Genomic DNA, 15,971 nt, shown 5'->3' with positions numbered 1-15,971 from the left:
ATTAGGCCCGGACAACACAGTCACTGGGAACGGAACTTATATTTAGAGTCTATGAAGAAACTGAACCGCGGACCAAATTTAGACAAACGCCATAACAATGCGCATGCGTCTCCGGGAGGCCGCAAGGGTTTCCGGGAAGCCAGCCAATCATATTTCCGACGCAAACTCAGTGGCGGCATTTTCAACTAGATGAACAGGCTGCAGTCCCGCCTTCACGTTCCGCTGTTTTGTGCGAAGGTAACCGATGGGTATCCGAATGGTGGCGGTTGAGCTGTTGGAACTGCTAGCGTCTGAGAGAAACCTTTGGTGGTCGTCAGCCTAATGAGCGGACGGCAAAGAACGCTTTTCCAGACGTGGGGCTCAAGCATTTCTCGATCCGTGGGAGCTCCGGGTTGCAACTCTGGACCTGAGCGGCCTCAGAGCCCTGGCATCTCCAGGGCACATTTTCCTCCAGCTGCAGAGGCTGCCGAGGCTCAGCCGGAGTCGGACGATGATGTATTGCTGGTTGCAGTGTGTGAGGCAGAGCGGCAGCTGAGTTTAGAGAATGGCGGTTTCTGCACTTCAGCGGGCTCCCTGTGGATTTACCCTACCAATTGCCCAGTGCGGGATTACCAGCTGCACATGGCCCGGACCTCTCTGTTCTGCAATACGCTGGTGTGTCTGCCTACTGGGCTGGGAAAGACCTTTATTGCCGCTGTGGTCATGTACAATTTCTACCGGTGGTTCCCTTCCGGCAAGGTGGTCTTCATGGCCCCCACGAAACCTTTAGTGACGCAGCAGATCGAGGCTTGCTACCGAGTGATGGGTATTCCGCAGTCCCACATGGCCGAAATGACAGGTATTTTAGGAAATGGGCTAGTTTGAAATTAAGAGCAGGGTGCTCGGGAAAGCATGCATTCTGGTGGAGATTGAGCTAAAAGAATTCCTGAATAGTCCCCGGATCACAGTATCCGTATTTTACGTCCTCTCCCTTAAAGCATTATCTACTTGTAGCAAGTCTGGCCCTCACAAAAAGGGTTGCTTTCCTCAATTTTCAGAGACTCCGTAATTTGTCGGAGCATTTTGAAGCGATTTGTGTGTATATCCCATCAGAAGTGAACGAACAGGAGGTTTTCTGACTTTCTTCCCCAGAAAGATCTCCCAGTTGAAGAATTTACTTTTCTCCAGATATTATGCCATTTTGTAGGAATTCTCTAAAGACAGTCTAGTTGTGTCTCAGCATTGACATTTGGATCACAACAGAGCTTTAAAATGTAACATTTCAGTGATTTGTTAAATTGGTCTTGTCTGAAGGCACATTACCAAAGCAGAACTGCATTCTGAAATTAGGCCAGGTTATTTATAGATGTTTTAAAGATAACAACCCTGGTATTTAGAATATAGGATGTCACTTTTGTTTACAGGATCTACTCAAGCTATCACCAGGATGGAAATATGGCGCAGTAAGAGAGTACTTTTTCTTACACCTCAAGTCATGGTAAATGATCTTTCTAGAGGAGCTTGTCCTGCTGCTGAAATAAAGTGTCTAGTTATTGATGAAGCTCATAAAGCTCTTGGAAACTATGCTTATTGCCAGGTAATATTTCGTTTAAAAGTATTTTGTACTGTGAACATATTGTTAAAGAGTGTTTTGGTGAATACTTATTAATGATGGAAGTTATTGATTGTGTTATCATTATGAAAAAACCACATTATTTCAATGAAGGAAATACTTCATTCAAATCAGTGTCTTTTTTTTTTTTTAAATCCCTAACACTATTAGTGTCAGGTGTAGATGATGAAAGCCTGGTCATGGTTGAGGCAGTGATTTAAAATAGGGTATGGGTGGAATTTTGGAACAAAGATAATAATCCAAAGATTGGCTGATCCTTAGACTTCAGAACTCTCTTCCAACATGGCCCAAGACAACTCTCCAAACAAGACCATAACAATGAATCAGAGACGCAGCCGCACCAAATTCACAGAAGATCAATTGAAAATCCTCATCAAGGCATTTGACCAAAATCCTTACCCAGGTTATGCTACCAAAGACTTGCTTTAGAAATCAACACTGATGAGTCCAGAATCCAGATTTGGTTTCAGAATCGAAGAGCTAGGCACCAGTGCCAGAAAAAATCAGAACCCGATGAGGACTTAGAATCAAGTCAAGACCAAGATCACTCTGAAGAGGAGATTCAAAGTAGAGAAGACAGACGGTGTCATACCAGCTATACTTCTTCACAATTACACACCCTTATCGGGGCATTTATGAACAACCCTTATCCTGGCATTGATACCAGAGAGCAACTTGCTAAAGAAATTGGCATTCCAGAGTCAAGAGTCCAAATTTGGTTTCAAAATCGGAGATCCAGATTCCATGTCCAGGGAAAAAGGGAACCTGATGATCAAGACTCAGAACAGAGACAAGACCAGGAACAGGATCTCTGGGATGAGAGAGTTCAAGAGAGAGAGAGGGAGAGTGCACAGAGAGGGAGCGGCAGACAGAGGGAGAAGTAGACTCCCTGCTGACCAAGGAGCCCGACGCGGGACTCAATCCCAGGACCCTGGGATCATGACCTGAGCCAAAGGCAGACGCTTAACGACTGAGCCACCTAGGTGCTCCTATATTTGACGTTTCTAAGTGACCTATTCCTTGACTTGCTTGTTTTATAAATAATCTTAAGTGACTTTCTGGAGACCCCCTCAGGGGCTGCATTCTTTAGGCAGTATTTTCTTTTTTAATAATTAAGTGTAATTGTAGTAAAATAAATAGAACATAAAATGTACTATCACAACCAAAAAAAAAAAAATAATCCAAAGACTGGTAGTGGATATGCAGTGTCATTCCTTGGCAGTTAGGTAAAATCATACTTAACTGTCAAGAGTTGTTACCAAGATTGAATGACATAATGTATGCAACATACCTAACACAGTGCCTTCTAGTTACTTATGTACTACATAAATATAAAGTAGAAAGGTGAAGAGGTGGGATATGGCTGGAGAGATACTTAAAGTCCAGGTCACGAAGGCATTTGTATATTAGGCTTAGCAGTTTGAATGCTCTTTGTAGGATATAGGGGTTATAGGTGGTGGAGACTCATTTAAAAATGTTTACCTGGGGTGATACTTAAGATTTAAAAGAGATTAAAAGAGTAGAAGGCTAAAGGCAGGGTGTACAGTGAGGGAGAGGGAGAGGAGGTATTTAGGATGACTCCCAGATTTCTGACTTAGAAGACTGTGAGGAGGTTGGTGCTCTAGTCAAAACAGAGAGTTCTGGAGGCACAGAAGATTTGGGGTATTGCGGAAAGATAATGAGTGTAGCTTTAGATTGTTGAGTTTGAAGTGTCCATGAGGAATCTAGCTATAGATACCCAGTGGGCAGTGGGGGATAGAAGTATGAATCTCAATGGAGAGTTCTGAGCTGGAATACAGATTTGGAAATCATCAACATATAGGTGGTACATAGGTAAAACTATAAGCTGGTGATATCAGGGAAAGGGTATAGAGTAAGAATAGAAGAGAAAGTTGATTTTATTTAGTGCAAAGAGGTGAATTTTACTGCCAGTTTGTGAATTTATAGTTTTCCTGGTTAAGGAACTTAAGTTTAAGTTAAGTTTATCATATTATATCTCTGTGTTATCTTCTGGAGAATTGTTATCTTTCTTAGAATTGATTTTAGGCAAGAAATGGATGTATATACTTTTTATATCTTTCCAAGTTAAATTAATACCCAGTGTGTTAAGTTTTCTGCTTGAGTGGGGCATTTAAAAATTTTTATTTTAACTCTGAATTTACTTTGTAGATTTAGCTTATACGTAGCAACTTTAACTCACTTATTTTTTCAAAATTTTCTAGCATTGGGTCTTTGTTTTTTTTTTAAGTAGGCTCCACATTGGGTGTAGAGCCCAATGTGGGTCTTGCTCACCACCCTGAGATCAAGACCTGGGCTGAGATCAAGAGTCAGGCACTCAATGGACTTGAGCCACCGAGGCACCACACTTTTTTTTTTTTTTTTAATTACAAGGCTTATGCTTTTATGGAGTACAGTGGAGACATGCACTGATTTCATTAATATCCAGACAGCCTGAGTGCTTATCGTGCCTTGACTATTATAGATGTAGATTCCAACAGGCACACCAACTCCATGAAGAATGTAGCTTCCTGGGTTACAAACACAGCACCATTTCATCTTCTACAAAATGCATGAGAATCCCCCTTGCATAAAAGTAACGTATTAGGGTTTGTCTTGCATCAGTTTAATTAGAAAATTCAGTGTTAAGTATAATGTTCTATCTTAATATGTATTCTATATCATGTTAAAAAGAAACTCCATAAATAATTTTTTTTGAGATTAGTCAAGAGTCATTGTGAGTCTCACTGAATTCATCCTTTACATGGTTTAAAATAGCAGTTTTTAGGTAATCTGATTTTACTATTTCCTATATCTAATGCAGAACTACAGGATATTGAGAGCTATTCCTGCAATTCAGTTTACTTAGCAGTCCTTTTTCCTTGTATTGGGGCCTCATGTGTAGGATCGTATGGGACTCTGGTGGAATATCCAATATTAATCATACCAGACATGGGTGTTGAATTCATATTGCAACATCGAGAATGATGCTTTGGTGCCACTGAGAAAATGTGTTAGAATTTAAAAGGAAAGTTGGATTTTTAAAATCTTTTCCTTAAACAATTTTTTTTTCCATTTCAAATCTAATTTCATACCGGTATTTTTTTTTTCTATTCTTAGGTTATGACTTATCTTCATCTGGTAGGTGTGCATATGGATATAGCTGTAAGGCTAAACTATGGACCAAACAACAGAGAGTAGACTCTCTTCTTCCATTTGTCCTTGAATTAACTGAGTCTTTTGATTTGCTTCTATATTAGGCCTTGGCATTGTGGCTTTATGTATAGAAGAAACCCTAAGGTATTTTTGATTGGTGTAGAGTAAACCTGAATTATTTGCTCTTCAGATAATGTGATTCATGATAGTTCCATCCCTTACTCTGAATAAGAAATAATGATAATGGAACATATATAATAGCTTGTTTAACAGAATTGTTGTTTTTGTATTGGATAGATGAAATTAAATAACTTTTCCTTCTTTTTTAAGGTTGTAAGAGAACTAGTCAAATATACAAATCACTTTAGAATCTTGGCTCTTAGTGCCACACCAGGTAGTGATATAAAGGTAAGTAAAATGTCTTTCCATTTCTTAACATTTAAGAAAACAAGAACTTTTGTATGGGCCCAGATCAGTTTGTCATTCTAGTATTTATTTATTTTATTTATTAAGATTTTATTTATTTATTTGAGAGAGAATGAGATAGAGAGCATGAGAGGAGGCAGGGTCAGAGGGAGAAGCAGACTCCCTGTTGAGCAGGGAGCCCAATGCGGGACTCGATCCGGGGACTCCAGGATCATGACCTGAGTGGAAGGCAGTCGCTTAACCAACTGAGCCACCCAGGTGCTCCTGTCATCCTAGTATTTAGTTTGACATCAAGACTACAACATTTCTTACATATACCTATGTTTTCTTCTATGGTTGGAGGAGATTTTCTACATTAGTAGTTTTTATTTTTTTAATTTAAAAAAATTTTCACTAGTTTTTTTTTTTTTTAAGATTTTATTTATTTATTTGACAGAGAGAGACACAGCGAGAGAGGGAACACAAGCAGGGGGAGTGGGAGAGGGAGAAGCAGGCTTCCCGCCAAACAGGGAGCCCAGTGCGGGGGCTTGATCCCAGGACCCTGGGATCATGACCTGAGCCAAAGGCAGATGCTTAACAACTAAACCACCCAGGCGCCCTTCACTGTAGTTTTTAGATGTCAGTATGCATAAGGAGTTTGTTAAAAGTGGTAAATTTTAAATAGTATAAGTGTTATTTATTTATGTTTAAAGATTTTATTTAATTATTTATTAGAAAAGAGAGAGCAAGCAGGTGCGCATGCACAAAGGGGGGGAGGGGCAGAGGGAGAGGGAGAAGCAGGCTCCCTGCTGAGCAAGGAGCCCAAGTTGGGGCTAGATTCCAGGACCCTGAGATCATGATTTGAACTGAAGGCAGACACTTAATCGACTGAGCCACCCAGGTGCCCTAGTATAAGTGTTTTTTAAATTGTTTAAATTTTCAGGGTTTTTTTTTTTTTAAGCTTTATTTTGAACTAAGACTTCCAGAAAATTTGCAAAAATTGCAGTCTCTATCTCTCCTTTGCTCAGCTTCCCCTAGTGTTAACATATAACCATAGTAAAATGATCAAAACCAGGAAATTAACATTGGCATAGTACTAGTAACTAATCTGTAGACCTGAGTTGAATTTTGTCAGTTTTCCCACCCCTTTCCTTTTCAGCTCCAGGGTCTGGTCCAGGATCTCACTGGCATTTAGTTGTCATGTTTCAGTCCTTCCTATCTGTGATAGTTTCTCAGTCTTTTCTTGTTTTCCATGACCTTGATGCTTTTAAGAGCAAATGCCAGTTATTTTGTAGACTATTCCTCAGTTTGGGTTTGTCTGATGTTTTCTCATGATTGGAGTGAGGTTATGCATTTTTGGCAAGAATACTCCAGAAGTGATGCTGTACCTTTCTCAGTGCATGGTAGCAGAGACTATATGATGGTGATTTGTCTTACTGCTGTTGCTATTAATCTTGACTTCGTTAAGGTGATTTCTTCCCAGTTTCCACATTTTAAAATTACTGTTTTCCCCTTTGTAATTAGTGAGTATATTGCGGGGGATATACTCTGAGATTGTGTAAATATTTTGGCATCCAATGATGGTTCTTGCTTGCAACTGTTATTTCTGTGGTGTTTGCCTAATCATTGTTCCCTTCCTCTCATTTTTTTTACATTTGTTAAGGTGAATTCTTTTGTAATGAAGAGCTGTTTCTTCTCTCCCATTTATTAATTTAATTCTTTGTATCAATATGGACTAATGGATATTTGTTTTTTTCTATGGGCTACAATCCAGTGCTATCATTATTAATTTTGTTGCTCAGATTGTTTCAACTTTGGCCATTGGGATCTTTAAGATGGTGCCTGTGTGCTTTTGGACAACTTTTTTTTCCTTTTGAATCCTTCCTATTTTGCATCACAAGATATTTATGCTCATTTAGTATTTTTCATGCCCAGCCATGGAATCACCCATTCCTCCAGGGAGCTCTGATTTCCTTTATTAAAAGATAGTAAAAATTCAGGTTTACACTCTAATTTTAGTAGCTCTGAATCGTCTTCTGTATTGGGTTTTGAAGACTTTCTAAGGTAAGTTTCAATTCTGTCAAGTTGTAAGACTTTTTTCCTTCTGTCCATAGCCTTGATATTTTTCAGAAATTTCTATGCTGTCTCTGATCGTACTACAATCACTTTAAACATGCTTGATTGTTTTTAGTCACCTTTTAAGTCTTTGCTAAAATGTTGCCCCTTCAAGAAGTTTTACTCTAAACTATCAAAAGATAGCACTCCCTGTCTTGTGATTTTCTTTTTTGTGTGTGATTTTCTTAATATTAATCATAATCTGTCATTTTTTTTTTTTACTTATACATGTATTTGTTGTCTTTTGGCCCCATGAAAATAGTAGCTATATGAATATAGAGATTATGTGTATCTTGGTCAAAGCTCTGTTACCAACTCAATACCTGGCATGTGGGAGTCATTCAAATATTTGTTGAATGAATGATTAAATATAGTAACATCTTACTCAGTTTTATAAAGTGGTCATAATTCTACTCCAGATTATGTGGACCCTCAGTAGCTACAGTTAGGATTAGGATATATTAGGAACCCTACCAGGTGTTGGGAATACAAAGGTGATTAAGATGTGATTCCTGTTGTATTTTTTATTTGAAATTACATTTAGTTTGTTTGGGGCACCTGGCTGGCTCAGTCAGTAGGGCATGTGAGTCTTGATCTGAGTCATGAGTTCAAGGTCCACGTTGGGGGTAGAGATTGCTTTACATAAATAAATAGGAAATTATGTCTAGTTTCTTTTCTTTTTTTAAAGATATTTATTTATTTATTTGTCAGAGAGAGAAAGAGACAGCACAAGCAGGGGGAGCAGCAGGCAGGCAGAGGGCAGTAGGCTCCCTGCTGAGCAAGGAGCCCTATGCAGGACTGAATCCCAGGACCCTGGGAATCACGACCTGAGCTAAAGCCAGATGCTTAACTGACTGAGCCACCCAGGTGTCCCCGTTTAGTTTGTTTTTTGAAAGCTCATGAGACTTTCTAGCTTTAAAAAAAGCCCTTAATTTCTGGACACTTTAAGAACTCCCTCCCCATTTGTTCATTTGTTCTTTCTTTTAACTCTTTTTTTTTAATTAAGATTTTATTTATTTATTTGAGATAGAGCATAAGCAGGGGGAGTGGCAGAGGGAGAAGGAGAAGCAGTCTCTCAGCTGAGCCAGGAGCCCAATGTGGGGCTCGATCCCAGGACTCTGGGATCATGACCTGAGCCGAAGGCAGACACTTAACTGAGCCACCCAGGTGTCCCAAGGGAGAAAGTCTTAAGCAGACTCCAAGCACTGAGCATGGAGCCCAACACCAGGCTTGATCTCATGACCCTGATAACATGACCTGAGCTGAAATCAAAGGTTGGACACTTAACCAACTCAGCCACTCAGGCACCCTAGTGATTTCACAATTCTGTACATTAGTCAGTGCTCATCACAACAAGTGTAGTCACCATTTGTCACTGTACAACATTATTACAGCATTATTAACTACATTCCCTATGCTGTACTTTTCATTTCTGTGACTTCTTTTATAACTGGAAGTTTGTACTTCTTAATTCCCTTCACTTATTTTGCCCATCTCTCCACCCACCTCCTCTCTGGCAACCACCAGTTTTCTGTATTTAAGAGTCTGTTTTGTTTTTTAAATTTCACATATAAGTGAAATCATATGGCATTTGTTTTTCTCTTGACTTATTTCATTTAGCATAATACCCTCTAGGTCCATCCATGTTGTCGTGAATGACATTCCATTTTTTTATGGCTCAGTAATAGTCCATTAAATTCTTATTTATTTATTGACAGACACTTGGGTGGCTTTCATATCTTGGCTATTGTAAATAATGCTGCAATAGATCTTTTACCTCTTTGGTCACATTTATTTCTAGGTATTTTATTCTTTTGGGTGCAGTTGTAAATTGAGTTTTCTTCATTTCTCTCTTTTTATAAGATCTTAAGATTTTTATTTGTCAAAGAGAAAGAATGTGCGTGAGAAAGAGAGAAAGAAAGAGCACAAGCATGGGGAGTGACAGGCAGAGGGAGAAGCAGGCTCCCTGCTGTGCAAAGAGCCCAATATGGGATTTGATTCCAGGACCCTGGGATCATGAACTGAGCCGAAGGCTGATGCTTAACTGACTGAGCCACCCAGGCGTCCCGTTCATTTCTCTTTCTCCTACTTTGTTATCAGTGTATAGAAATGCAACAGATTTCTGTATAATAATTTTGTATCCTGCAACTTTATTGAATTCATTTATTAGTTCTAAGTGTTTTGGTGGAGTATTTAGGGTTCTTTCTTTGAACTCTTGATCACAGTCAGTACAGGAGTTTAATGGTAGAGTAGTTCTTTATACCAACAGGTTATATGTTTTTGCTCCAGTTATGCAATTTCATAATAAAATTTTTTATAAGTTTTGGGTGAAGGAAATTTACAAGTATATCCAGCAATATTTTCATATAATCTATATTGATTTAAATGGAAAATATTCTAATTTATCAATAATTGATTTAGTATAGTATATGCCCTATACCCTCAATTTCTTAACAAGCCAATTTGTAAAGTATTCCTAAGACACATTAGTGTCCTTTACTAGTAACAAGACTTCTGTTCTTCCCACAAAAAAAATCACTGGAAAAAAAGTATTTGCCAGGGAACCAGGAAATTTGGGTTGTTGTTCTGGCTCTAAAATTGACTGTTATATAATGTTTTGGGGATTTAGTTTGCTAACCCAAAACTTCTGTTTTGCCTGAGTCTTCATAAAATGTAGATGGAAGGAGTGAGTATGTCACTACCACTGAAAAGTGCAAAATATGTTTGAGAAACTTGTTGGATGTTTACTAATATTCTTATTTCTTGGATGCTTGGCTGAAAGTGCTGCATGAAAGAAAAATGTTTCAAAGCCTTATCTTCCTCTTGTACTACTTCTGATGTAACTTATAGTTTTAAAAAAAGAAGCTTAATGATATGAATTCTAAATTTTACCACGATTTTATTTTTGTTGGTAACCTAAGCTTAAAAATTTAACATGTAATATAGTTATAATCATACTTGATTTTCTGTAGGCTGTTCAACAGGTTATTACTAACCTACGAATTGGGCAGATAGAACTTCGTTCTGAAGATTCTCCGGATATTCTGCCATACTCTCATGAAAGGCGAGTTGAAAAGCTAGTTGTTCCCCTAGGTGAAGAACTTGCAGCCATCCAAAAGGCATATATCCAGGTAAGCCGTTTTTATCACTATTCAGAGTTTTGATAAGTGAACTGATAATGTCTTTATTTTATTTTGTAGAATCTGGCTGTGAGAATATATAGTTATATCATTTTATATAATTAGTATGTTGAAACAATTCTTTGAAATTAAAATTTTTGGAATGAGTACCATGTTTTATTTGTTAGTTACTGTTAAAGAAGCAATACAAAATGATGGACCATTTCTAAAGCCAATAACAGCCTTATTTTTTAAAGAACACCTATTAATTGCAGTATAAAACACACATATAAATTGCAAAGTGTACAAGACCTAAGTGTATATAGCTTAGTGAATTTTCACATAGGGAACACACTTATAAGACATGTCCAGATTTAACCAGAAGTTTCTTTGTAAGAAAATATATTTTCAGTATTTTCCTCCTGGATCCCTTATACAGCAGTGATTCTCAACTGGAGGCAGTTTTGCCCACCTGGTGACATTTGGCAATGTCTTGATACCTTTTTGGTTGTCATAACTGGAGGGGGTAGAGAGTAGAGTTGCTACTAGAATCTAATGTGTAGAGGCTAAGAATGCTGCTTAACATTCTGTAATGAACAAGAATAGTCTCCCAACAGCAAAGGATTATCTGGGCCAAATGTCAGTATTGTAGCTATTGAGAAATTGCTTAGCCAGTTATCAATTTCAATGGGAAAAATTTGAGGTAACACACTTTTTCTATAGTTCATAATTAGTGTCATGCTAGGAGAACATCTTGTTCTCCTGTCTTCATTGTTGCAGAATAAAGATGCCTGCAAATTCTTTGACACTCCTCCCATGGAGAGATAAGATGCATTTCCTTTTCCCTCTAATTTAGACTGGCTCTGTGACTGACTTTGACCAGCAGAATGTGATAAACCTCGAGTAAGCCATGATGAACCTCAGCTAAGCCGTGTTCAGGAGAAAGGAGGAACTGGTAGATAGCTAGAATTGAGGGTGTAGACATATGGCTCCAGTTGAGGTATTACACTTAACATTCAGCCATTCAAGGCTCCAGACATCAAAGAACAGAGAATAGCTGTCCCTGCAGTACCCTGACAGAATTCTTTTTTATTTGTAATTTTTAAAATATTTTATTTATTTATTTGACAGAGAAAGACACAGCAAGAGAGGGAACACAGGCAGGGGGAGTGAGAGAGGGAGAAGCAGGCTTCCCGCGGAGCAAGGAGCCCGATGGGGGCTCGATCCCAGGACCCTGGGATCATGACGCTTAATGACTGAGCCACCCAGGCGCCCCTCTTTTTTATTTTTAACATTTTATTTTGCAGTGGTTTTAGACTTTCAGGAAATATGCACAAATAGTATAGAGAGGTCCAGTGGGGAGATACTTTGAGACTACTCAAATGTCCTGTTTCTCAGCATATTTTGCTCTCTAATTTTAGCATGCAGTGATGGTTCTTGCCTGCTACAGTTACTTCTGTTATGTTTACCTAATCACGGTTTCTCCTTTCTCTCAATTCTTTTGTTTGTCAGTTAGAATGAAGACCTGTTTCTTCCTTTGATTTATTTATTAATTCTTTGTATCAGTATAGACTAATAGATAATTTTTTTTCCTCTCCACTTCAATCTAATACTGATATTAGTATGAATTTTTTTGCTCAGATTGCTCCAACTTTGGCCATTTAGAGTTCCTTGTGTCCTTTAGACATGTACTGTTGTTTTTGTTTTTGTTTTTTTAACACTTCTTAACTTTCTGTCTACACAAGATATTTTGTGCTCATTTAGTATTTCTCGTGTCCCAGCCATGGAATCAACCACTTCTCCAAGGAATCCTTATAACTTTTATGGAAGAATGGTATTTTGAAACAAAATCTGTGTATTAGGTGTGCACATTGTTCTTTTTTTTTTTTTAAGATTTTATTTATTTGACAGACAGAGACACAGTGAGAGAGGGAACAGAAGCAGGGGGAGTGGGAGAGGGAGAATCAGGCTTCCCGCCGAGCAGGGAGCCCGATGCAGGGCTCGATCCCAGGACCCTGGGATCATGACCTGAGCCGAAGGCAGACGCTTAACGACTGAGCCACCCAGGTGCCCCTCTGCTCATTTTTTAAATCAGATCTTTTTTTGGTGTTGAATTGTATAAGTTCTTTATATACTTTGGATATGAACCCTTTACCGAATATATCATTTGCAGGATATATCATTTGCAAATATCTTCTCTAATTCAGTAGGTTGGCTTTTCATTTTGTCAATTGTTTCCTTTGTAATGCAGAGCTTTTTATTTTTTTAATTTATTTTATTTATTTAATTTTTTAAGTAAACTCTTCGCCCTACTTGTAGCTTGAACTCATGACCCCAAGATCAAGAGTCACATGCTCTATGGACTGAGCCAGCCAGGCATCTCCAGAAACTTTTTATTTTGATATAATAATCATCTCCTTAAAACTAATACATTTTGTCATGATTAAAATCATTCCATATATAAGGATGTAAAAATTATAATTTGTATAAACCCATATAATAGGCATTTCATTTTGTGGATGCTTTTGGAGTACTTCTGTAGGTAATATGATCAGGAAAGCTGGAAGGGAAGAAAAATAAAACTCTACTAAAATAGCCCTATTTTAGGAAATAGAATTAGGCAAAAATTTAAACAGTTAATAACATATTGCTATACTAGGTCTTCATCTCTAGTTCTCTGTTTTCCTTCACTGTGCCATCAAGCTCATCCTGCATCAGGACCTTTTGTCTGCTATTTCCTCTGCCTGATATACTCTGTCCTCAGAACTTGTCATCATTCAGATGTCAACTCAAATATTACCTCTCTAGAGAGACCATCTTTGTTTACCTTACTTAATAGTGACCCCACTTCCCTCCAAAACTCCATAGCATTACTGTTACTGTGTTTTAGGTTCTTACATTCATTTATTGAAATAGAAACTCTCTTTGTTCACGCCTTATCCTTTGCTTCCCTTCATTGGATGTAAACTTTATGAAAGTTAGTGACTTCATTTGTCTCAGCTACAAGTTCCCAGCCTTTGGAACAATGTTTGACATATACTAGATGCTTAATAAATATTTCTTGAAAGAATGAATCAACAAATCAAACTGAATGTACTCAAGACATTTTGATTTAGTCAGCAGGACTACAAATATTTACCTATATGCCAGACTTTGTTCTTCATATTGAAGATGGAACAGTGAGAAATCAAAGGCTCTTCATTCCTTGTGCTTAGATTATAGTGTGTGTAGGTTGGGTGAGGAGGGGAATTAAGAAATGCACAGATAAACACATATGTTCTTAAATTAGTTGGATCCAATACTTGCTTGTGCTGAATCTCATATGGATGTTACCTGGGGATAAATGTTAAGTACTTTTAAGTTTTGTTGTTATTTTGTGTCTTTACTTAAAAAATTATTTTAAGACAAACTTTATTTAATATATAATTTCTATTTTAATATGTGAGAAAATGATTGTGTTTGAAAAAGGACTTTAAGCTTAAACTAAATTTCACTGAAATTTGCAGGTTTTGGAGGCATTTGCCAGTTCTTTGATTCAGAGGAATGTTTTGATGAGAAGGGATATCCCCAATCTAACAAAATACCAGATAATTTTGGCAAGAGATCAATTTAGGAAAAACCCATCTCCAAATATGGTGGTAGGTATTTTTAAATTAATTTTGGAGAAAGGTTAAATTTTTATTTAGACCCAAGATAAAATATAAATAATGATTGATTTTTGGTATATATTAGCTCATCAAGAATTTAGGTATGTAATTAAAAAAAGTAAAAAAATAAAAATAAATTTTAAATTAAAAAAAATTAGATATGATTTATATAGTTTATAAAAAGCATGACAAAAGTCTAGCAAAAATATACTTTAAGGCTTTGAATTAAGATAATTTTATTTTTTAACTTTTAATAAAAGACTTGGTATTTTAGTTCATTCCTATCAAAGTGCCATGAGGAGGTAGAATAGAACTAACTTTTAGACCTAGAGCATTTATTTAGTCTTAACTCTTGATACCAGAGGTTGGAGGAAGCATCATAGTAAGCTGCTTATTTCTAATCTTCCTAGGAAAAAAAAATAGATGGATAGGAACATACCCATCAAGCTAGGTACAAAGTCAGAAGAGATGCTCACAAGCAAAAAAGCACTGAATCATTCTTTGAACTGAGAGGGAATGCATTTGCAAAAGAACAGAGGCAGTTGAATAAAGGTATGAAGGAGTCAGTGAACAAGCCAACGTGGCTGAGATAAAAGATTAAGGACGTCAGATATGATAATTAATCTAGGTTATGAGCACATAAGAATAGCTTTAAATGTTACACCAAGAAATGTAGACTTTATCTGGTAGTATCTAGGGAACCATTAAGGGAACCTTTTCTGTAAAATTACAGTATAAAATTTAGTATATTATACAAAACTTTAATAGAATGTTTTAATTTCTCCTAAGCATTAAAGGTTCATTGAAATTTTAGGTAGTAAATCTAAACCTCTTGAACCTGATCTTACTGATGAGAGTTTGTTTAGGTAATTGGTGTACCATTTTAGGGCATTTATCACTACCCTACAAACATTTAAAATGAGTATTACTGATATTGAATGCTACTAAAGATGTAAGGTAGAGAATAATAGTCTTTATCTTGAATAAAGGAAAATAATTAAAACTTATTCTCAGTGATCTCTTTTTAAAAATTATCCTATCATATAGTTATACCTGCTGTATGCTCTCATAAAAGGAATATGTATTTCACTTTTCCTTGAGAGTAGTGGTTAAAAGCACAAGGACCCTGAGCCAAATTCCATGGGTTCAAATACTGGGTCTACAGCTTCCTCATGTATAAAATGGGCATAACCATAGAACCTACCTCCCAGGTGTTGGGATTAAACGAGTTTGTGTAAGTAATGTGCTTTGAAAAGTGTCTGGTCCTAGGGCAACGTCAGATGTTATTATGGCATGTATAGTTGGTGTTAAATGTTAGTGTTAAACTGTCTGATTAAATTTTGTTCTGGTGCCAGTAACGTTTATGAGGATAGGCCATTATGTGACTTATTTTCCATTGTATCCCAAATACCTCTCTCTGTGCTTCATATGTAGTAGGAACTTGTTTAATAGTTTTGAAAGAACAAATGAATATATATACTGCTAATAATTTACCTAGAAAGAGAAACAGTATATGATAAATATTTCTCTCCATCACTTACTCTCTTTAAAATGTAAGTTTTGTATTGGAAAAAAATAAAATTAAAAAGGGACAGATTTTATATGGAAAATACACTGGCACTGTGTCCTATGACATTGAATAGGTGGACCTTCAGTAGAGTGGTAAGTTTCACACCGAACATGTATCTTTATTTCTTCCTCTGGTTAAATTCAATATGTGCTTGTTTTTCTAGGGAATACAACAAGGCATAATCGAGGGAGAGTTTGCTATTTGTATTAGTTTATATCATGGTTATGAATTACTGCAGCAAATGGGAATGAGATCATTATATTTCTTCCTTTGTGGAATTATGGATGGAACTAAAGGTAAATTATATGAAATTATTTAAAGGAATAATGACATGTTATTATTTTGGTTAA

At 37.0% G+C, this 15,971-nt stretch overlaps 1 protein-coding gene across 1 annotated transcript in view; it reads left to right on the top strand.

Annotated features, from left to right (window-relative positions):
• Positions 1-52: 52 nt before the first annotated feature.
• The window catches only part of FANCM (FA complementation group M), a 60,938-nt gene continuing 45,019 nt past the window's right edge, over positions 53-15,971 (top strand). The window contains exons 1-6 of the mRNA XM_027568720.2: positions 53-838; positions 1,404-1,576; positions 5,096-5,173; positions 10,258-10,416; positions 13,911-14,042; positions 15,785-15,917. Of these exons, the coding sequence (XP_027424521.2) occupies positions 322-838; positions 1,404-1,576; positions 5,096-5,173; positions 10,258-10,416; positions 13,911-14,042; positions 15,785-15,917 (1,192 nt within the window). The 5' untranslated portion in view covers positions 53-321. The remainder of the gene's footprint in view (positions 839-1,403; positions 1,577-5,095; positions 5,174-10,257; positions 10,417-13,910; positions 14,043-15,784; positions 15,918-15,971) is intronic.

The sequence above is a fragment of the Zalophus californianus genome, chromosome 6 (assembly GCF_009762305.2).
Source record: "Zalophus californianus isolate mZalCal1 chromosome 6, mZalCal1.pri.v2, whole genome shotgun sequence".
NCBI lineage: Eukaryota > Metazoa > Chordata > Mammalia > Carnivora > Otariidae > Zalophus > Zalophus californianus.
This window is presented reverse-complemented; position numbering and strand designations above follow the sequence as displayed.